Below are 24,562 nucleotides of genomic sequence, written 5' to 3'. Positions count from 1 at the left end.
AAAGAGGAAAAGACATGAGTGGGTGTCTCAAAGTTTTCCGCTAAGTTTGCGATGGCTTCAGCAAACCTCCCCCCAACACGACGTGGTGCTGTTCTCTAATGGATTTTTGTCATTCCTAGAAAATAGTCGCTGCAGCCATTACCTCTTGAATTCCAAGTCCTGTTTGTTTGGCAGTTTCTGTAGCTATTGACTCTCTCATTCCTTTTCTTCCGTCCCATACTTCATTAAGTCCGATCTTTGAGGGTTTCTCTTTTATTTCGTTTTGTTGTTCCTTCCTGACTGCAGTAGCAACCATAGAGATAAGTGTCTGAGATAGCACGCTCCCTGTCATAGTACAAAAAAGAAAAACAAACAAACAAACAAACAAAAAAGCCTAAAGAAAAGGTACACACCATATCCAGTAGCTTGGTCTTTACAGTGGATTGTCGCTTGAACAAAAAGGCTTATGGAAAGCCTGCACCCTGTCAAGTACAGACTTTAGACGCTCCTTTCACATTAGCTTTCTTTTTTTTCTGTTTCCCTCTCTCCAATTCCCCTCCAAAACCATGTCAGATGTCAGGGTGAAGAGGTCTTGATGATGAGCTGATGAGCAGACTTGAGACGAACTGCTGGGAGCTGTTTTATCCATTGGTTAAATATGTTCTGGATGTTCTGGAGAGAGGCATCAGGACAGACATTGGATTTTTTTTTGTATATATGTGTGTTTGTGTTTTTTCTTCTCTTCATGTTTATATCATTTAATTTGTTTACTTTTTTTGTACATTTTCCACCTTTCTTTACAAGTTCAAGTATTTTCTTCTTGTTTAAAATAAAAAAAAACAGCAAAAATGTTTAGCAAATCTACTGCTATAATCTACATTTCTAATCTACGATCTGGTGCCAAAACAGCTTCTAGCGCAAAAAACCATCAGCCCCCCCCCAACCCCATCACAATTTATTTATTTTATTTTTTAATTTTTTAACTTTAGAATCAATATTTCCTTTTTAACCTCACATAGGCCACTGGATACTGACTTAATTATTTCTTTCAACTACTACTATGTGTATTTTGTAATACTTGCAGCTACAAGTTTTTTTTTTAAATATATATGTATATATTTATATATTTATATTTTTATATTCTTTTTTTTTTTAAAAAGCATGTAGTCCTTTGGTCCCTATTTCCTAAGGAATGATGCATGTAAATAATCCTGGATTATCGTTCACTCTTCCCAACTCTCCAGAGCTTCCTGGCACAGACCACAACACCTGTATAGGCACAAAAACCAAAATGGCAGCAGGCTGGTGTGTGTGTGTGTGTGTGTGTGTGTGTGTGTGTGTGTGTGTATGTGCATGTGTGTATTTGTAAATAAACATCAGTATTTACATGAGGATTTTTAAAACGTGTTTGTTTCTAAAGTACATTTTTATGCATGTCTGCCTAAGTGCAAAGGGTTTGTATGTGGGTTTTGTGTGTGTGTGTGTGTGTGTGTGTGTTTGTTTACATATGTGTATATCTGTATGCATGCTTTGAGCATAATGTGTCTATAAAGATTTTTTTCCCCATCTTGTCTAAAAAACAGCAGCAAAAAAGTTGGTCTCTGCAAAATCTGGTTCCACAGATGCCAAAGCAAAAAACAAAAAGGAAAGAAAAGTAGAGGGGGAAAAAAACGAAAGGTTTAGCCAAGAAAGAAATCCTCCTGGTTCCTTCAGTCACCCAGTCTAACAGCTCTCGACGATTTTCCCGCAGAATCAAGGGACCACTCTTCTTTCATGATATGTGGCAGAGCGAAGAAGTCTTTTGTACTTATACTGCACTTGTGGAAATAAGGTGTTGTAGTCCTCCATCCTGTGAGAAAGAATGAGAGAAAAGGGGAATGGTAGAGAACAAGTGGGAAAGAAAGAGAGAAGAATACGTTTGTGTGTGCACTGAGACCTAAGTGAGATTTCCAGGTCTACACACCAACAGTTACAGCCAACATTGAGAAAATACACCCACAGAACAAAAAGTGAAAAGAGTCACTCACGAATAGAGGTAGGTAGTAGCTAGCTACTTTTACTGAAATAGCTTTACTCAAATAAAATACTGGTGGTTTTGTACATTCACATGACAGTTCGTTTACTTCTACTCCGATGTATTTGTGAGGAAATAGGGAATCTACTTTGTACTCAGTTACAGTTTGACCTCACGGTGTGATTGGCTAAGATGTAATCTGTGATTGCCTCATTCTGTTCTGATAATAGCGCTCCTAACATATCTATAAGTTACCATTTATTCTCTTGTAGCATAACAATATCAACCAGACACTTAAAACCAGAGCTACCACAACATTTCACTACAGTTAAAAAGAAGACCTTTTCCTAACAGCACACAACAGAAAACAACTAAACACTCATCATAACCCATGAAGCTGTTTAATCCAGCCTTGAATGACAGAGCACTTGTTCTGACTGACACACTGCTGCATCTTAAATATGCCGGTCGAGCTTTTAGCAAAACCACAGAGCAAATAAACAGACAAAGAGAAGCTTCTGAGGAGAAAAGAGGGCTGTATGACCCTTCAGTTACTAGTGCCACGTTTCATTCTACTGTGAGCTACCAATATCGTTTTTACATGAGCAAGTTTTATCAAGCTAAGTATAGGATAACAATTTGTAGTTCATTTATGTTCTGTCTTAATGAGCAGCATTTATTTTTCCAGTAAGGGAACCATAAAGGTTCTGCAGTACTTTTTTTTTTAGAAATGTTTTTATACAGCATTGCTAGATCATATTTGTCAATAATCACATCACTTTTATTTAATCTAATATCTAGTTTAACCACAGTGATACACTATAGACTGTGCTATGTATCCCCTTATGAATTTTCATGTAAATATATAATTACAGATTCCTTTCTATGTGGATTGTTTTATCCTTTCACCTTGGTGACATCACCTGTACTGCTTTGTCACACTGCTAATGATTGTTTATTTTATTGTGGACCAAAAGTTTTGCATCAACAATCCAGTCACATTTGAAGGACTGGTGAACTGTGTCTCGTTATGGTTTAAGGGGATGGACACTGAAACTGGTCGTTGTGAACAGGGCTGTTAAGATGGGCTCAGGAATGGTGCTGTACTGCCTGACCATTGTGGCACTTTGACCAAAGCATGTCATAGATGTTCATTAAGACTCTGGGGACTTGTGTCTTGTATGTCTTGTATTGACCTCAGGGACTTTAAGGAGGATTTTGTGCACTTTCTATACTTCTAGTCATTGGTTTTGGCTGCAGTTATCATTTTACTCCAGTAACAATACTTATACTTGAGTGTGGATTTAAGAAACTCTACCCACCTCTGTTCACTAGCTACATACTGTATATAGTTCATAGGGGAAAGATATATTTGTTGCTGTCCATTTCAAATCTTTCATTTAAACCAATGTTGACGTCAGTCTAGTCTTGTCTAAAAGTAATCACCATGACATCAGAGGGGAGTAGACATGTGCAGGACAAATGAACAGGATGTGTGGACAGGCTAATGGCAGATGACTGAAGTGTAATTATACGAACGGATCTGACACTTCACCACAGACCGGCAATAACCTTTTAACAGTACATCACTTAATTATTCAGAAAATAAACTTATAGCTTCACCAGAAGCAAAACATGTATATAAAATATATTTAAATAATGAAATAAAAAATATTATCCACAAAAATAATAATTTTTAAAGCTTTGTATTGCCACTTAATATATTTAATATCAAAACAGCCATTAAGTAAATAATTATTAATTTATAAAACAAAAATCACATAGTTACCAAAAATTATACAGAAGCATTAACTTAATATAATATAAACATTTTCTGTAGTGTATTTAGCCTTTCCGTTTTTCAAATAAATTAATAATTTTCCAATCCATCCAACTTGATGTTGGCTGCATTGTCAGTTGTCCACAGTCAAAGACATTCTCACCACATTCAGTGATGGAACCTCAGAGGTGGTCAATTTATTTTTTAAGGAAACACCAGCAGTTTGTTTCATTTTGTCTGTTCTCCACATAAATTGTGAAAATTAATAATGTGCACTTAATGGCTGTTTTTTAACCAGATGTGAGATAAATGATGAATGATTTCTGACATCTGCAATGATTAGTACAGCCTACAAATTATATTTTAAACAATAAATAAATAATAATGCAGAAAGACACTACAAGAGTAGCTAACTTAATTAAATAATGATGATATAATGAGTTTTGTAGAAGTTGTGATATGAAGCAAAAACATTGTTTTCATAATTTTGCTAATTTTGATGGAGATGCATGAAGGACATAAAGATAATTATTAACTGTGCTTCAGGAAACGTTGACAAATGAACACAGAACATCAGTTTTGGGTGTAGATCATAAAGAAAAACAAAACAAAAAAAAAATACTGGACCTTCTCTCAGCTGCAAAAATGTGACATATCATTTCAGCTCCATTTCTTGGCAAATATGTTTCTTAAAATATGATAATGAAGCATTTTATGTGAATACTGAAACACAGCCAGCTTATTTTCTGCTTGCAGAGAAAAACAGAAGCCTCAGAATCAGGGCTTTAGTGTGAAAAGATCTGATTATAGATGTTCTAGCTCCACCAAGCAGAAGTAATTCAAAGGCAGGGGATCTACCACATAAATGCACAACACAAACGCAGCAGCTCTATAAATAACTCCAATGCCACTCTTTTCTCTAACTCTAACAACAAAGAATAAAGCTGCTTAGCAGCTACTTTCTAGTCCATTTTTGAGAATATCATGTCTGGTGCATTATTCCTGCATGGGATTCGGAACATCAGGAAAAAATGAGAGCAAAATAATTAGAAGATATAATCCCACAGGAATTTCTCAGACACAGGCAATGGACATGTCTTTGTTAGAGAGTTCTAAGCTTCATTATTAGTGCAATTTGCTGTGTTTCATTGACATAAAAATGAACTTTAATTATGATACAGTTCACATTGGTGATATTTAACTGCAAGTGGCTAAAGAAATTGCACCTTAATTGTATCTTAATTTAGCCTCCAAAATGGACATTCACTGCACATTATACAGAGAAGGAATCAGAAATGAAGTTACTTGCGTTTTAGTAAAATATCTTTATAATAACTTTAGCATTTAATTTTTTTTCTGTCTGAGAAACACACTCAAAATGGCCAAATGCGTGTATAAAGAATATTACATCATTAGTACTCAGCATAATAGATCTGCTGGTACAAAGCTAAATACTAATCCACTGTCCTAAATGTAAAGTACTTGACTATGGTGATTTTAACACTATCTGTAACTCAGTGAGCTAAATGAGTAGAGCTTTATCAGCAGGGAAGAGAGAGAGAGAGAGAGAGAGAGAGAGAGAGAGAGAGAGTCAGAGTTGATGAGGTTGCCATGTGTGGGTCCACAGCAGTGCCTGCAGCTCTGCAATCAGTCTGTAATTGGTTAGCTACCTCATAAATAAGTAAACAGGAACCAATCCTCGTGTTGGGCAAACAAAACAATTACAGGAAAGTGCTCCAAATGTAGATACAATGGAAAACAGCACGGAGAGGAGACCAGGGTCAACATTTGCCTTTGCACCACAGTGTGAAGCATGGGGTTTGATTGTTTAATTGAAATTACAAACATGGTGTCATCATAAACATCTCTATAGTTAGTGGCTAAAAGTAACAACCCTCAGCTGCGCAATAAATGTACATATAAAAAAAGCAGATCAGATCAAACAGAAATGATGTAGCGATTCACAGCTCATGTTGAAGAAAAGCAAGAGATAGAGAGAGCAAAGATATCCACATTTTATCAAGTTCACACGCAAAAAACAAGAGCACATGACTCACATTACAACAGCAAAAAAGGGTCAAAATTCACATCCCATTTAGAAATCAGCTACCAACTACCAAAAGAGCAAATAAAATACCGCACTCCATGAATACATAATCCAAAAAACACTGCCACAATAGAGATATAGAGAAAGAGAGTCAAACAGATCAACAGCACGTCATGCCACTCCACCACAGCAGTACACATGACGTCATCCAAAAGAAAATGACACCATGGTTTGAACTTACAGCCGTGGGCAACTGCTGACCCCCCGACCGTAGACATGTAGCTCATGTAGCTAGGCAACAGGGCAGCCATCTTGAGCTATGATTGACCCTGCCTGGGTTTCAGGTTGGTTAGGTGCAAAAGAAGAAAAACAAATCGGAAAAATGGAATTTCTATTTCTGCACTTGGAACTGTAATGATCATTACCCACTTAACGAATATGTTAAATGTCTTTAGGCAGATCAGTTAAAAATGATCACAACTGTTAAAAGTCCCCATGAACTAACTGTAAATGAGAGCAGGTCATGGTCTACATTTGTTATTAACTACTTATTTATGTGTGATATACTTCCTTAAATATCTATCACACAGACAGCACACAAACACATACTCACACACACATAGCCACATATACAGAGAGTGAAACGAGAGGGCACCAGTGAAAGAATGAAATGAACACTTACATTCAGAGTTTCTTACACAATGTGCTTCCTGAAAAGAAGCCCGTAAGAAGACGCAAGTTAGCCTATCTCATGCACACACACACATACACACACACACAAATCCTCCTGCTGACAACAGTGAGAAGCCTGTTTTGAGACTGAGATGTGGGTTGCCAGATCCTGACTGTGTGGGCCATTGTAAAGCTCAAACCTCCCAGTGCTGTAATTTGAGGACATCTGTCTATCATGTGCTCTGTGGAAAATTTTGCTCTTCAGGGAGCCTGGACTGCAATAGCTTTTATAATGTTTTTAAATGTCTCAGTGCTGTAGCTTTTATCAATCCTGCCTTTCCCCCCTTTCTTTCCATACAATATACTGCAAACACAATCTCTTCTGCCTTGCTCAACGACATCCATCATATTTTGTATTGTTTTCTACCATCCTTGCCTTGTGATCATAGAACTGCTTACAGCTGAAACATGAGGTATACTTTCAAAACGAGGTACAATGTTTCAAACAGCTTAAATATCAGTCAGATGAATTATGAGTTTCCTATTTTTTTCCTACTGTACTGCTGAAATTTAAGTGATTACTGATGATATCTGTGAATTTACTCTAGTGTATAACTGTATTATGTTTAGTTTTTATAGTCTGAAATCATTTAAACCCAATATTAATATACAATATATATATATATATATATATATATATAATTTTTTTTTCTTTTGGCCATCAGATAAATAACTGTAACTTCGATCCAGTATGTATTGGCAGATTTTGCAGCTTTTACAGCATGTCTATAAATATGTAGACTGATTTCAGACCAGTATAAAAATGCATGGCATGTAGTTCTGCAGTCTGATGGTAATAATTGGGTTGTGCTCCTTCTGTAATATTAGGCCTGTTAAAATCTACCTCAGTAGCAGCTAAATTAGACAGCTGTGTGGAGTGTTCTTCTTGTTATTACCCGTAACTCTATCCCACTAATGTAAATATCTGGCATATGGAATTGCAACCTGGCATATGTGCAAAAAAGTATGAAACATCTAATCAGAAAGTGCTGAGGGAGGACTTGAGCAGTGTGTGAATGGTGGTTATACCTAGATGTGGATGTTGGTGGATCAGTAAGGGCGGTTGGCATCTTTCGGCCGTTTCAGTTGGACCTTGAGCCTTTTCATGCCGATCTGAAAACCGTTCATGGCCTGGATGGCAGCCTGAGCACTGGATGGGTTATCAAAGCTCACAAAGCCTAGAGAGAGAGAGAGAGAGAGAGAGAGAGAGAGAGAGAGAAATATATGAAAGATAATCTGGGACAAATGGGACACACACATTAAGTGAATGTAAAGTAATTTGAAAATAATACAACCAAGCTGAACATCATATTTTTTGTAGATGATCTCTGATAGTCTTGATCTCTGATGCTATTTTCATTCAGAATTTCCATCACAATAAGTCTAGCACTCTCTTAACAGCAAACGAGTGGCTAAGACCAGCACTAAATCATTTGAAACAGGGCTGGTAAGTGAGGGATAAATGGCAGTGGCTTAGCGTGCGGGTCAGCGGTTTGGACTCTCTGGGCTGCTGTAGCTGCTCTGTTGCGGTTAACTCTGTCGTTACAGGTGTGCTGAGTTATCGCCTGCATGTCCAGACGAAATGATCCTGCCGCTCTCCTGCCCTTTCCTTATCATCCAGTTCTCTGATTGACGGGCCAAATTTTCCGCCTGCCAGCTGATTCAATCACCTGGCTCCTGCTCCAATTTAATTTGGGGGGAGAGACCATGCTTTTGTCATGGTGGCCAGAGATAAGAGCACAGCTTTTACAAACCTTTTAAACAAGCCGAGGCTGTCAGACAACTTCTATCCCCTCAGTCCCGGTCTCCATAAATCTGCCTCTGTTTCCAGAGCACAGTTAGGGTGGGGAAAGACAGCAAGGTGGAGGGAAAGGCGAGCAGGAGATGACAGAAGGGAAGGACAGTAAATCCTCCAGCTCAAGCTATGTAAATCAGTCAGCACTGGACTTTATGCCATGTTTTATAGGATGCCATGTGCTTTACAAGGGCCGCTCACTTCAGGGCAAGCCACTAAAGATTCTTTCAGGATGCAGCCGAAGGTGAAGTGGCTCAAGACTGCTTTCTCACTCGGGCCTCAAGCTATTTTCACGTTCCATCTATATTTCATGTAGCAGTGGTGTGAAAGCAATCAGTGCGAGGTCCTGGGAATTTCACAGTCTCTTAAGCCACAGAGATAAAAATAAAAATAAAACAGGTGTAACTCCATAGGCTGGTGGAGATTTTTCCAAGTATATAGTGTAGTATGTAGTACTCATATAAAACACTTCCTGGAATCACTGTTTTCCTTTGTACGATGTTTTGAAAATAATGTTTTAATTAGTAGGAAAAGGAAACTGTTTTTGTCAGGAAAAAAAAATTGTTTCATTTTTATCAAACATATTTCTGTTTGGGAATGTGTGAGTGTGTGTCGCCCTGTGAAGGACTGGCTCCCCCTCCAGGGTGTGTTCCTGCCCTGCGCCCAGTGATTCCGGGTAGGACCCACCATGCCCCTGAATTGGAAAAGTGGTTACAGTTAATGAATGAATATTTCTGTTTGGTGTCATGCTCTGGTCCTGTCTCGTGCTTTCCTGCTGTCTGTCTCCCTTGTTTCCTTGTTTGCCGTGTGCTAGGTGCACATGGCTCTGTTTGTTTTGTTCTTGTCTCCGCCCTAGCCCCAACTTAGTCCCGCCTCAGCTTCCGCTTTCTCGTTATCCTTCCGAGGTGTTCCTTGTCTGTGCTCATAGTTCTCAGAGCTTGGTTGTCTGGTCTTATGTGTAGATGTCTGCTCCTGTCTTTGTCTTGTGTTTGCACTCATTTACATCAGTTCACGGTTGTCTCTTGTTAAGTTCTGTTCAGTTTAATCCAGCTTGTGTTTGTTTTCTATAATAAAATTGTTTTCTAAATAAAAAAAAATTACACGTTTATTCATGGATATGTAGACATTCATCAGTCATATTATTAGGAATAACAATAAAAAACCTTATTTTACTCTTCCTGTTCAACTGAAACTTCAACTTGAGGTGCTCTACCAGCCTCAGATATGACGACTAGAGAGAGCCCACTGAAAACAGGAACCGGTTTTAGACTCAAGCAAAACGCGGTGATAAAGAGATTTCCAGCAACAGTATTTGGAAAGGTTGTGGCATTCAAAAAATGCTTGATAGGCACTAGGGGACCTGAAATGACAGGAACACATTCCCCAGATTCAACCGTGGACACAATGCAGGTATGGGCTCATGCTTTTTATGCAAATTCTGCCTGTATAATTGGTATGATGTCACAGAAACTGTGATAAATCAGACCAGGAGATATTTCGTCAATCTTACACTATCAAGTTTGGTGAGCTTCTGCACACTACAGACTTAGAGCCCTGCTTGTGTGATTTTCAGACGTTGGAGCCTGTCCACCTTCAGGTCTGATGTGTTGTTCTTTCAGAGGTGCTCATTAGACCTCAGCTATTATCAAGAGTGGTTATTCAAGGCACTGCAGCCTTTTCTCATTAATATGGTATTTCCACTCATCATTGGTTTCTGAAATAACCACGTCTGGCACAAAACTCTGTTATGTTTAAAGTCACCAATTTTTCTTTGTTCTGATGTGTGAACCCATCCATTGATCCATGTTAACCTTTACGTGATTGGCTGACTGGTTAATTGCATTTCTGTGCAGGTGTAAAGCTGTTCCTAATAAAATAGACAAGAAGCAAATATTTCCCCCAGGATGCCTGTGTGTGTCTGTGTGTGTGTGTGAAGAGATTCTAGAAGAATCCATTTCCTTTTGGTTTATCCTGCTAAAAGAGGCAGGCTTTGATCAGTGTTAAATGATCACTGTGGATTAAAAGAACACAATATCCCAAAAGATTCTCCCAATGCTGCACAACTCTCTGTGGTTGAGGAAACGCTTTTGCAGCTAAAGACACAAAAATGATATTCAGGCCCAATAGAATCACCACGGCTGAAAACCTGCACTGCTGATAACATGAATATTTGTTTAAAAGAAAGGCGTTTTGTTTTATGGATTTCAGTAGTCCAAGGATCCTCAAATAAATCTATACTATATATATTTGTCATAGGGCGGCACGGTGGAGCAGCAGGTAGTGTCGCAGTCACACAGCTCCAGAGGCCTGGAGGTTGTGGGTTCGATTCCCGCTCCGGGTGACTATCTGTGAGGAGTTTGGTGTGTTCTCCCTGTGTCCGCGTGGGTTTCCTCCGGGTGCTCCGGTTTCCTCCCACAGTCCAAAAACACACGTTGGTCCGTAGGTGTGAGTGAATGTGTGAGTGTGTATGTTGCCCTGTGAAGGACTGGCACCCCCTCTGGGGTGTATTCCTGCCTTGCGCCCAATGATTCCAGGTAGGCTCTGGACCCACTGCGACCCTGAACTGGATAAGCGCTTACAGATAATGAATGAATGAATGAATATATTTGTCATAAGCGTACTGTCCTCATAATGTAATTAAACTGATTGGATGTCCCAGTCAAAGCGGAAGGAAGCTGATATGTGGAAATGTTATCTTTTTTTTTTTACTTCAAAGCATCTTAATCTAATTTGTTAACGGCTTCAAGGCAGCTCACCCACACTGTAAACAGAATGGAACAAATCCATCCATCCATTATCTGTAACCGCTTATCCAAGTTAGGGTCGCGGGGGGTCCAGAGCCTACCTGGAATCATCGGGCGCAAGGCGGGTATACACCCTGGAGGGGGCGCCAGTCCTTCACAGGGCAACACAGACACACACACATTCACTCACACACTCACACCTACGGACACTTTCGAGTCGCCAATCCACCTGCAACGTGTGTTTTTTTTGGACTGTGGGAGGAAACCGGAGCACCCGGAGGAAACCCACGCGGAGGAAACCCACGCGGACACGGGGAGAACACACCAACTCCTCACAGACAGTCACCCGGAGCGGGAATCGAACCCACAACCTCCAGGTTCCTGGAGCTGTGTGACTGCGACACTACCTGCTGCGCCACCGTGCCGCCCTTGGAACAAATGAAAAAAGAAAAAAATCAACAAACTCCAAGAAGTTATACAGTAAAGAGCACAGACACATACATTACATATACACACCTACATATAACCTAACAGTATTTTAATTTGGGCTACAACACTTGCAACTTTTCCAGTCCCCGTGTTACCTACTCAAACATCTCCATATGTTCATATGTTTAATCAAGGTTTACTTGTGACAGGCCAAGTGTGCATTAGTGAAAAGAAGGTCACTGGAAAGAGAAGTCAGATTCAATAAGTTTAAGACGGCAAGCAGCTCAAGTTCGGTTGGTCTGAGCTGGAAGCCCGAACTTATGCAAAGGGGCAAAGAGCTTGAGGGCAAGAAAGGCATGATTTTCCAAAGCCTAGAGGCTGGAAGAGAGGAAGAGAGAAGGAGAGGAGTACATGGGGAAAGTAGGAGAGGGAGGTGGAGAAGCAGTGAGTGAGCACCAGAGTGAAAGATTTTCAGGTTGCGCTGCTTAGAGCTCTTCTGCAGTTTAATACCCTATAAACGCTCGCTGATGAGCAAAATCCGAGGGAATGGGACACGAATCCCTGCTTGCCTTCACTTCCCTGCTCGCTCAGACGTGACGCCACTTTTCCAACGTTAATTGCAACTTGATTAGTGGAGATGTGGGAAATAAAGAGAGTGGGGGAAAAAACTAATCGTAACGAGGGAAGTGGGGCATGAGATGATTTCCAAAAGGAACGCGCTACATGAAACTTCTTTTTTTCATATGTTGTTTTTTTCTCTCTCCCTCACCGAAACACTTGCTCTGATTGGTGGCACGGTCCACAAACACTTTGGCAGAGATGACGTTGCCAAAGGGCAGAAACATCTGCATGAGCTCGGCGTCCCCAAACTCCTGTGGCAGGTGATAGATAAACAGGTTACAGCCCTCAGGCCCTGCAAAGAGACACACACACACACACACACACACACACATTCAAAATGCAAAATACAAATTCATACTATAAACTCATCTGCCATAGCATTATGACCACGTCCTTGTTTCTACACTCACTGTAAATCCTCACAGCCATAAAGTTCTTACACAATGACAAAATTTAGTCTATCTATTGCTCTGCATACTTTGTTTGCTCCTTGTACCCTGGACACATGACGTCACACACTGGACACTGCTGGCTGGAGGCTATTCTCAGTGCAGCAGTGACTCTGAGTTTTTTAAGAACTCACTTGCAGCACTGCTGTGCCTGATCCACTCTTACTAGAACAATACGAATACACACACACACACACTGCAGTAACATTGATATGGTAAATATTTATAAATCATGATAGATGGTCTGCGGATACGCAGTTAATTCCAACTTATGACAGGCCATTTCAGCCTCATGAATATCACTTAGGGTTTTGCCAACATCTGCAACTGCTACAAGTTGTTACTGTTTAAAAAAAGAAAAAGGATTACACTGCTTCTTAAAATACTGTTCCTTTCTTCAGGGCTTCTCGGGCACTGAAAGTTTAGCAAGAAAAGATTCCCTGTTTTAGCACTCACCCTAAAAAAACTCTCATGTGAAGCATATTTCTCATTTTCTCTGCGACTTTCCCTCCCCTGATAAATAAGGCTGGAGAACATACAGATGGAACACAGCAATTATCACCTTTTATCAGCAGTGGGCGGGGCTGCTCTTACCTTCACGCTGTTGCTGGGGGATGATGGCTGGTTGCTGGGGAAACGCTTGGCTGATTGGCGCATAGGCGGCAGGATAGGCTGCTGTTGCAAGGAGACAGACGAGGGGAAAGCGAGCAAGGGAATTCGCATCAATATTCCCAGATTTGACACAACAACTTAAATCATTATTCTATTGTTCTCACTCTCCAGACACTGAATAAATAAATTGCATTATGGCTAGGAGCTGGCCGGCCTCATTTTCGTTGTGGTTCAGTGCCCAGCGAAAATAAACTCTTTAAAAGGGCTTTTATAGAAGCAGTCCTCCCATAGGCAGTGCCGAAGGAGACAGGGGCATTGTATTAAGTGCTTATCCAGTAAATAAGCCTGCATCTAGACTTCTATCCTGGACCCGATTCTGCATAGTAAATCCTGGACTTTGGTATTCTGATTTTATATCAGATCCTCAGAGGATTGCAGAGGATCAAGAAAAAAAACGGTGATAATCCTAGTCATGATTGCTTCCACTAGCTGAAGTTGACATCTAAAAGCCATCTCTGAAATTGCATAATGTCCATATGTTGTTGAGTGAGGGAGTTGTTATTAATACTTCTCTGGTGTTCTGAGAGCAGTTCTGCCGTTTCTCTTTTTTATACTCTGGGAAATGTGTACGTTTGAGACTGCTGAGGCTGTTGAACAGGGGCAATGAAAATGGGCAGCGAGAAAATCAAGCCCCTTCCATCACAATCTATGACTTTATTTTTCAACATTATTTGAAAATGCCACTTTATATTTATAGAGCAATGAAAAGAGTCCAAAAAATCTTCTTTCATAAACTTCCTTTCAGAATTAAGGAGTGTTCCTTTTGCTGATTCAAATGTACAGGGATATCATTTTTTTTCTGATGACAGTCACAATATCCAAGTAAGCATTTTCAGCACTGATTTAATATGAACTCTAATAAAAGCAGCTGTAAACTTGCTTTCATTCACTTTGGAACAGTACACTAGGTAAACATCCAATGGTAACCATAAAAACAAAAAAATACTCAATTGCTGCATTTAAAATAGAAATAAAAATGTAATTTCTCTGTGTACAATCATCTTCTGAATAGTGAAAAATATAATGAAATATTTTGCTGACTTTTTTATCATGTGCTGACATCAAAAACTAATGGCGCATACAACTAAATAAAGTGTATCATGACCTAATCTAACATGTAATATTCAGATTGTATGCTTAGCTGAATGTAGTTGGCTAGAGAGCAGCTTTCCAGTTTTGGGCACTGACTCTTATCAGAGTGAAATGGCAGAGCAAGTGTCACTTTGAGCAGAGACCACTGCTTCTAGACAAAGCTGGAGGAGGATGAAGAGATATTGGGAGAGACAGAAAGAGAGATAAAGGGAAGAGAGAGAGCACCTGCATAGTGTTGCACACCCGCATAGGCTTGCTGGAGAGGGTCTGTCACTGTTGGACTCTGTGCTGGAGAGAGAGAGAGAGAGAGAGAGGGTGAGATAAAGTAAGGGATAGGTAAGACAGAAAGATGAGAAGGAGTGTGTGAATATACCGAGCTCCAGGGAATGTCACTAGCCTGGGTAGTTAGATGGTGAGAAGGTATAGGGGTTTTATAGGATGGATTAAATCTTTGAACTGAATTGGGGTCCTATCCAATTAAAGGATTATAGGAAGCACAGGCATATACTTTTGTGTTCAAGAGCATTGTTTTGGCATTTCATATTAGTCTTTATTGATTAAAAGAGAGGAGTACAGCATCTAAAACCTCAGAAGTAATCAGTCAGCTGTCTCCTCTTCATCATCCACTCTAATAACAGTTAGCTACCTAGTCCTAAAATTATACAGAAGACAAAAAGTATTAAAGAGATGTAAATGAGATGTAATCAGAGAAATCTGGAAATTTAGGAGACGTCAACACAAAATCATCAGTAGGTCTTTTATCAGTAGTTTTCAGTCTAGCAGAAGTACCATTTCTCTGGTCAGACACACACTTCTATGTTTCCACTGATGGGAACCTGCACTCTGTTTACGTTTCAAGAGTTGAATTTTGTACTCAATCAAATATGATTTAAACAATTCCTGCTGCTTTGGAACCTTTTTTTTTAATCCAAAACTGTGATTAGGCCTAAAGAATATGTGCCTTTTTTCCCTTTGTACAGGGGCTATGCTGGAGTGTTACCTGGGTATGGGTGAATTCCATTGGTATAGATGGTTTCAGAGGCTGGCTGGCCATTGCTCTGTGGAGGGAGGGCGCTAAAGCCGTTCACCCCAATTGGAGCAGCGATGCTGGGCACTGCTGTGGCACTGATCCCTGGAGGTGTGCTGGTGCCTAAAAAAACACATAGATGTATAATGTTCACAAAGATGTTCCACATAAAACTTTACCACAGTTCAGTTTTAGTCAGATATCTTTATTGCTCCTAAGTTCAGTCTTAGACATTGTTTGAATTCTATGCTCCTTGTGAAATACCCCAAAATACATTTGCTGAGGTATGAGTTCTGAAGAGGTCAGTCGTTTTTTTCAACTTCAGCTTCTTGTTTTGATTAGACTTTTTTTTTTTCTTTTTGTGATTAGACATTTTTCTTTTTCTTGCAGTTTCATTTATACATATATTTTTCAAATTTCAGTCAGTAACTAAATATTTTAAGTGTTGGGAAAGCATCTAAAGCTTTATTACTAACTTCTTAGTTATGTGACTAATAAACTTGTAGAAGATATTATAGATACTCTAAAGTTAGATGCAATACAGTGAAGAGCATAACAGAGAAGCATTCAGGAGAGATGATTCACAGTGGCCCTTTAATGCTGAGTGTCATCTGATTAGACACAGAGACTTATGCTATGGTGTTTCTAACTATTTTCCTCAGCCAATGGTCACATCTAATCTCAGGTTTGTCACCTTGGTTTTGGCTCCTATTTTTCCCCTTCCAGCTGCGAAGGGCATTTAAGTCATGCAGGATTAAATTTGATGTGTATAACCTTAGTGAGTGTAGGCTTTATGGATTACAAATGCAGGAGAGCCGGCTGGGAGTGTGTAAGGGTGGGTGGGGGTTTAAAACGAGAAGGACACTTTATTTAATTCATTTTCTCCAACCCTGAATGTCAGCTTACTTATCATTGTTGAGTCATCAAAGACCCTCATTGCAACAGAGAGAGGGGTCAAACTCAGGTCCAGGATTATCTTTCACAAATCTTCACTCCAGCTTTGTTTTGTCAAGGACTCTTCTTGCAAAGGCATCAGATTGGCCACACGCCTGGCACAAATGTAAACAGCAAAAAAAACCAAACAAAAATCCCCCGTATTGCACAACAGGAAGTGATCTGGCACTCCACTTGAGTCTTGCCCTTATTCTCAGCATGCTGTTTGATTACACAGCCAATAGGGTTTCCTTGGAAAATCTCCTTTTCTGCCTAAGGGTAGGGTGTCTCAATTTTTGTTGGAAATAGGGGTAGGGTTATATACCCCTTGAAACGTCAAATGAAGGGCTATGAATCACCAGCAAGATGGCCATGCAAGCAACGAAAGAAAACCACAAGTGTCAGTATTTTCTCCTTTAAAATTTATGACAACCCTTGTTTTATGTAGTTTGAATGCATTAATGCATTTTTCTTTACTTCATAACTAGCATTAAACAGTCCAAGAAAAACATGCTGATGTCTCAGTAGTTAACTAGTAGATTTCCAGTTCAACCTTAAATACTGAAGCAATTACTTTCTAGAACCTGTGGCAACTGCAACACTTAATATGTAACTGGAAGCTTCTAACAAAAAACCTAACAAACAAAGTCAAACAGTGTTAGAAGTGGGTGATAATAAAGCATCGTGGAACACTTTTAAAGGTATATGATGCCTTTAAATTAGCTATGTTAAAGTCCAGTAGTGGTCTTCTGATATCGCTACAAACTGGCAGCAAAGCGCTGCTGGACCACTGTAGGAACACTTACCGGGCCTAGAAGAGGTATTTTCACTTACTGACTGACTGACTTCCAATGTTGAAATGCACATGCGCAAGTGGAAACTGTTAGTTCCGCCATATTTCACATTCCAGCTAGTGATATAAATTTGGAACCGTTCAGCACATTTCCACCAATATAAACTGGTTCATGAACCAGAAAAATGAATTCCCAGCTGGAACCAAAGGACAGTAGGTTCTTCAGCATGAACTGTGTCTGAATAATAGGAAAGAAAGGCAGGGACACACTCTGTGTGTGTGTTTCTGGAGCTGTGTTTGGCATGACACACCATGCGCGTTCGCCAGAGCCTTGGCTGAATTTCTCTTATTTCATGTGAGTGTGTGTCTTTGGTGGGGGGATGTTTTGTGGTGTTAGTGTGTTTATAGAGCTCTATATAACTGCGCACAGCCACAATACACGTGTTTTCCTCTAACATTGAATAAATAAGTAATTTTATTTTAAAATCAACAAAACGTTCTTGGTCTTCTTTGTTCTTTGGTTTTAGATCATCTTGTATTTATTTTTAAATAAAATAATAGGTGTTATATATTAAAAACAAGACTTTTTTCATTTCTGCATGTATTAGTCCTGCCCTCCATATTTTCTGTACAACACAATCACATAATAAAAATATATGGCTATATGGCTAATAGCGGTCCGGTAAAACTAGGCTTGCCTAGTTTCTCTTTGCTCATGCTTTTGTGTTCTGATGACGTATAAGGCTCTTGAAGAATTGTCCCATTTCATAGGGGAAGATTTTAACCACTACGTCTTGTAACTCCAAGTTCCAAGGGGCAAGATAACACTTGAAAACAAGTAAAATAAAAACAACAAAAAAAGGGATTTACCTGATCTCTCTTGGACTCCTGACTGCACAGGAGTCCATAATAATTATATATTTTGATGTGCCGTTTAAGGCTTTATTAACATAATCCACATCTTCCTAATGGTTTCAATTATAAGTGTGTGTTAAAGTAACAGGTTTTCTGTACAGGGAAATGAAATGACTGTCCATGAAAACCTGCTCTCTGCTACAGAAGTGGCAGATAGAGATTAGTCTGAAAAACGCGGGAGTATTCCTTTAATGCCGTGAGGAGCTATTTGATGAGGTCAGACATGGTCTTCAACAGGTGGTTTATGATGCTCATGCGGCTAGAGTACATGCCTAAGCACCACATAATAACCCACAGTGCATTGCTTGGTGCAGCTGTGACAGCGAGTATAATGGTAGCGTTCACCCCGAGGGGCCTTTAAATGGGCAGTAAACCCATGTGAGAAAGTGCTGTGCGAATATTAAGTCCTCCCACCTGAAGAGGGCGTCATAGGGGCAGCCACCAGGCCGTTGACGTTGAAAGCTGCCATTTGCTGCATCTGGGCAGCCGCGATGGCCGCCATGGGGTTGAGATATGAGCCCTGTGTGGCGGCCATAAGAGCGGCCTGCTGCTGCATCATCTGCTGCAGAGGGAGAGTGAGAGAGTTAGAGGAAGTGTGGGGTCGGAATTAGAGAAAAGTAATGAGTCGTACATGTGGGATCACAGTGGAAGCGACTGATGAAGAGGGTTGATAAGGGCAGTGGCAACAGGATAAAGCCCTGTTTGTAAGCTTGCAGTTATCTTTGCCATTGTGTATTATAATTTACTGCTGCTAAACATTATGGTGCACATTTCTGCTGTTTGCACTCTTCCTTAAGTTGTCAGTTTGCATTACACCTGCATGTCAACCTTTAAAGCTTGCTGGATTACACATGTTTGAATGGAAGGTGTTACATACATGAATATGTGTGGAGAGATGTAGCCAGACTCTGTATGCAGAAGTGTGTATGCTACACGCTGTATGCTACAGTGGACTACAGGGAACGGTAGTGTAGTTAGAATAAGAGAGTTTCTGGGATTATTGGCTCTTACAGCATGTGTGTAAGCTCCATAGGCCCCGAACTGGATGGTCATGGGGCTGAAGATGCCGAGCTGACCGGCCATCTGGTGCATTCTCCGCAGCGTCCTCTCCTTATCTGTGTCTGCGAACTTCACCACCAGACTGGAGGACGCCCCCTGCAGACAAGAGCATGAAAAACAACAAGGAAGTTACTCAAATGGGGGATAACTCTTATTCTTTGGGCATGGGACAATATAAGACAAATTCAGCTGGGTGAAATATAGCCTTTGGTTGTTTTTAGAGATTTATGAGACTTGTATTTAAAGGAGTAACTGTTAATCATGTGTTGAATACACTAAATGATTACTGGATAGAAACACATACCTTGTATCTACACTCATTGTCCTTTTTATCAGCTCCACTGACCATGCAAGGGCACTTTGTAGTTCTACACAGGACCACAACAGGGCAGGTATTATTCGAGTGGTGGATAGTTCTCAGCGCGGCAGTGACACTGATGTGGTGGTAGTGGTGTGTTAATGTGTGTTGTGCTGGTACAAGTGGATCAGACATAGCAGTGCTGCTGGAGTTTTTAAACACTGTCGTCTAGTCCTTGATCAGGGGACACAGGACGTTGTCGGCTGGATACTGGTTGGTGAACTATTCTCATTCCAGCAATGATATTGAGGGCTTTAAAAACCCCAGCAGCACTGCTGTGTCTGATCCACTCAATCCCAGCACAACACACATTAAAACAACACCACCATATAAGTGTCACTGAGAATGATCCAACACCGTAACTTACCTGCTCTGTGCTGGTCCGGACCAGTGTAAAATAGGGATAAAAAAATATGCAATAAAACAGGCAAGACTACAGTCTGTAATTGTAGAGCTCTAAAATGCTCTTGTATGGTCAGTTGAGCTGATAAAAAGGACAATGAGTGTAGATGCAAGGTACAGGTGTTCCTAATCCAGTGATCATTCATAATACATGAAATATAAAATATGTTCTTAACATTTCTCTGTGAAAAAGTAAGGTTTTCCAAAGTGGGAGTTCTGTAATGATCCAATATATAAACAAATGAAAAACACACGCACTCAGTTAGTTAGTTAGTCAGTTATGTGTAGAATATGTAATTAGGATGCATCAGTGTATTGTTTGTAGCAAAACTTTATTTTCCTGACTACATCTGAAGAAGTCTCCAAACACCAGTGCCAACATCACAATCCAAATCACTCATTCATTCACTCATTCATTCATTCATTCATTCATTGTCGGTAACCGCGTATCCAGTTCAAGTTCACGGTCGGTCCAGAGCCTACCCGGAAACACTGGGCACAAGGTGGGAACACATCCTGGAGGGGGCAATCCAAATCATTGTTTTTTTTATTTTTGTTTTTATTTATTTATTTATTTATTTATTTAGTTTTACTGTTGCTTTTACTTTTCTGCGGTCATCCAGATACCTGCTGTTAACTCTCCTGGACACTGGAATATCAAAAGTGGTCAGAATGCACATCCTTATACATACTGTGAGGTAAATGACCACAATAATGGTAAAATATTGCCATAATCCCCACCTCTAGCGCTGCTGGTAGCTGTGGTACACAGGTCAGCCACAGGCCAGTGGACTTTCTTATAGTGTTCTTAAGAGAAATGTCCACATCAAAGCACAGTGGAGTAAGGCTCTGCACTGATTCTTTTAATTGGGCCCTGGGGTTGCCATAAGGAAAAATGATGGGTGCTGGCATGAAGATGATGAGGTGTATGAGTGATGGCTTTCTGTGGCTATCTCAGGCTTCAGGTTCCTTCAGAATGAACTGAGGAGGACTGCAAAGGCCAGGTACCCCACTGAGAACTGCCTTACCACCGCCTCAGTGGATACAGCACCCTAATTACAGCTGCCAAACGCCCCAGCTCACACAGAGAGGCCAGCTATCGACTTCTCCCTGAGCCTTATGGCAGATATACTGCACTATTGATGACAACACTGCTCAATTTGCATCCAATTAATTTATTTGAGGGACAAAGAACACAGACAGTTTCTCATGTGATGTCTAGAGAGGCTTGAAAGGCTGACACACAATGTTAAGGAGACTTTTCCCCCAGTGCTCCTATTTAATTACAGCACCAGGATGCTAGAGATGAGACAGAAGCCACACATACACACACATTTAAAAAGCTGTGAGGGACATGATTAAAAAACGAGACAGAGTGTGTGTGTGTGTGTGTGTGTATGAGAGAGAGAGAGAGAGAGAGAGAGAGAGAGAGACAAAGGAGAAAGGGTGTGAAGGGTTTGGAATAAGAGAGAGAGAGCAAGGAAGTGACTGAATGAGAAAATAACTCATTGAATAAGGTGTGCTGCTGAATCCGTCACAGGTGTGCTGTAACTAAAATCAGAAGCGTCCCTGGATAATGGTCTGGTGGGTTTTTTGTTGCTGAGAGATAAAGCTGTGGATACTGTGATGAGCAGAGGGATGGGTCTGTCCTCCAGATTGTGCTCTGTGTGTTGTGGAGAATTTAGTTAAGCCACTGACTCTGGAAAAATTGGAAGAGAGTAGAGGCTGACTTTCTGAAGTGTGTGAGATTTTTCTTGATGAAGACTTTTAAAGTCTGAGCTTGTTATTTTTTGTCTACAAGCGGGCTTAAGCATTGTGCAAATGTCTAAGCACAGCTGAAGATCCATAAAGTAGCTAATGTAATAGTGTTCTCAACTAACGACACTTTTCCACTGCATGGTCCCTACTCTGCTCGACTCGGCTCTACTCACTTTTTTTGCTTTTCCATTAGACAAATTTGGGACCTTGTACCTGGAACTGGAAACATTTTAGTACATTCTCACTTGCAGTACCTTCCAAATGAGCCAAGTAGAGATGAAACTGTGATGTGAAAACCTTCAGGGATTACATTTTTCTGTCCCTGCCATGGATTTCTGTCACAGCCAGCCGTTAACCGGATAGTTGCGTCATGCTGTTGACGGTTTACTTAATATCAACTCATGTCAGAATTACAGAGGATACGAACAAGAAAACATTTGCAACGCCCGCTGGCAGAAAAGAGAATTACAGCTTTGAAATGCAGGAAAAATCCCTGACTGCAGTTTCATACAGATAGGATAGAAATTGATTTAAACTAACCTTCACATGGAAGATTTAAAAAAAAAATAGGAATTCTGAATAAAAAAGTTGTGAGAGAAGAGTTTTCTGGAACCTGATCCACTGCAAAGACTTTTTGTTTTTTGTCTTTTAAAGCACTGTTGTCAAATGACCGGTGCTTGGTGCTTCTAGTGAGACATCACATACATTTTCTCCAAGCTCTTTCTCCTCATCCCCCTACTTCTGGAGCCAAAGCCTGTAGAAACAGCCCTGACACTGGTGTCGGGTTTCACAAATCTTCAGGCTTATGACTTTACAGTCAAAAAGCATTAAGGTATATGAAATGTTTGCACTAATAGCAAAAATTTAAAAAATTAAAAATCAATGCTTCCGTTAGCAGTAGCATAAGCTTTGCAGATGGTTCAACAAGGGAAAAAACTACCCTGATCTGTCTGAAGTGCTGCACAGAGCCGTGTTTAGTCCCAATAAATAAAAACATTCAAATACACAATGAGTAAAAATGCTTGACATTTGCGCCACCATGGTTGTGGTTTCCAAAGCCTGCGGTTCCTGTTAGAAAAGGTGTTTTGCGACATCACTGGCTACTTTTCAGAGGGTAGCTGTGCTACTGGAAAGGCAACCTGGTATCAATGACCAAAAAACGAGCAGAGCTGAGTAGAGTCAAGTACAGTACGTACCATGCAGTGGAAAAGAGACGTAAGTGTGCTGAAATTTGACAGTGTAAACCTTTTGTTTCTACATAAAGATACTTTTTAAGGGGGGAAATACATAAAATAACAGTTTGTGATCAGCCTTCTCACACATTGTTTTCAGGCTCCAGATACAGACATGATGTGTGTCTTGAACTGCATGTGGCTGTGGGGCTGCTGTGTCAGACCCACGTGATGTTCACTCCAGACTCTCCGAAGCTCTGCTGCAGCTGCAGGTCGACCCTTACAGGGTGTTACAGGTTTCATATCGCATCCTGTCTCTCTCTCTCTCTTTCTCTAATTCCCTTTCTCTCTCACACACACACAAACACATACACACACAGGGGACCCATCTGCCGTGCCTCCTGGGACGTCGTTTCAATTAGTCCAATCGATTCTGTGCAGCACTGGACTTAGAGTTGCCGCTATTTTGTCCTTTCTAATTTCATTTCGTCCCACCTCCTGACCTTTCACTGTTCTTTCCACAACTTTCCCCACCGGTGAAGCAGCAGACTGTCGGACTTAATGAGGTCGACGTTTAACAAACATCTCTCCCTCCAGCACTAGCCACCCTTCCACTCCTTCAGTCTCACTCACTCTCTCTGTCTATTTCTCTCACTCCTTCAGTCTTTTTGTCTTTCTCTCATTCTTCTCATCTTTCGTTTGCTCTGTTTCTCTTCGTACTTGCTTTCATTTCGTTTCTACTTCCGGGTTCTGATTCATTTACTTCCTCCCTTCCTTTCTTGCTCTCTCTCCCTTGCCCTGGTACTTCTCTCCTACTCTTTTATTATTTTAGTTCATCATCTTTTTACTCTTTTTTGGCATCACTTTTGTTTCTTATCTCTTACCTCCTTCCTCTCTCTCATTTCTTTCTGTCCATTGGCCATTCCTTTTCTCTCTCTGTTGTTGCTGAGCTATTTCTCCATCTCATTGTCTCCAAAGACTCAGCTGCACCTCTCACTCTTTCATTTTTAGTTCTCCACTCTTTTTCTCTCTTCTACCACTGTACTGTCCTCTCTCTCCCTGTCTTTATTGTCTATTCCTTTCTCTCTATTCATTTCTCTTTCATTTCCTTATGTCGCTCATTGTGTGCATGCTCTCTCTCTCTCTCTCTCTCTCTCTCTCTCTCTCGCTCTGTCTCTCTCTCGCATTAGATCACATTCAATCTCTGCTTTGTGAGTGTGTGTTCTCTTGTTTATTTATCATCTCATGAAGAATGCATCATGTTGGCACAGGGCCAGCAAGGGGACACGGCTGGAGGCCAGATGAGAGAGAGAGAGAGAGAGAGAGAGAGAGAGACAGAGAGAGAGAGTTAGAGGGAGAGAGAGAGATAACGGTGAAGTAAGGATGGATAGGTAAGACACAGGGCTACTTTAGATGAGAACTGAAAACTGTTCTCACAAACATTTGCAATAAAGCTGAAAGTTTCTTCTCTGTTGCACAGTGTATCATTTCTACAATATTACTACGGTCCCTTTTAGCTTTCTTCTTATGACTTTTCTGATTTATTGCCATTATTATTGACTGTAGCTATGGAAATTTAGTCTGTGTGGATAAATAAATGAAAAACCCAGGTCTGTTTGCCCTCAAAAGGTCAATTTATTGTGTAAACTTTTGCTGTGTTGCTGTGACATGGATGATGCGCTGAAGTGACAGCAGGCATTACAGGCGCGGCAGGAGAGCAGGACATTTTTTCTCCGTCCCTGCTGAAAGCTATATCCTCACAAACAAACACAATAATCACTGCCACTGCCA

At 40.5% G+C, this 24,562-nt stretch overlaps 1 protein-coding gene across 5 annotated transcripts in view; it reads right to left on the bottom strand.

The window, feature by feature from the left end:
• Window positions 1–1,153: 1,153 nt before the first annotated feature.
• celf6 (CUGBP Elav-like family member 6) overlaps window positions 1,154–24,562 on the bottom strand; it is a 167,163-nt gene continuing 143,754 nt past the window's right edge. For 3 of the 5 annotated variants that reach the window (XM_066685524.1, XM_066685527.1, XM_066685529.1), the window contains 8 exons: window positions 19,034–19,177; window positions 18,437–18,584; window positions 15,355–15,504; window positions 14,580–14,642; window positions 13,185–13,265; window positions 12,290–12,433; window positions 7,582–7,730; window positions 1,154–1,828 (listed from right to left, as the gene is read on the bottom strand). In XM_066685524.1, the coding sequence (XP_066541621.1) occupies window positions 7,603–7,730; window positions 12,290–12,433; window positions 13,185–13,265; window positions 14,580–14,642; window positions 15,355–15,504; window positions 18,437–18,584; window positions 19,034–19,177 (858 nt within the window). In that variant the 3' untranslated portion in view covers window positions 1,154–1,828; window positions 7,582–7,602. Of the gene's footprint in view, window positions 1,829–6,502; window positions 6,531–7,581; window positions 7,731–12,289; window positions 12,434–13,184; window positions 13,266–14,579; window positions 14,643–15,354; window positions 15,505–18,436; window positions 18,585–19,033; window positions 19,178–24,562 lie in introns of all 5 variants that reach the window. The other 2 variants (XM_066685525.1, XM_066685526.1) reach the window with 2 other exon arrangements.

This window comes from Hoplias malabaricus, chromosome 11 (genome assembly GCF_029633855.1).
Source record: "Hoplias malabaricus isolate fHopMal1 chromosome 11, fHopMal1.hap1, whole genome shotgun sequence".
NCBI lineage: Eukaryota > Metazoa > Chordata > Actinopteri > Characiformes > Erythrinidae > Hoplias > Hoplias malabaricus.
Note: the sequence above shows the minus strand (reverse complement) of the source record. Positions and strands in the feature narration are given on the sequence as shown.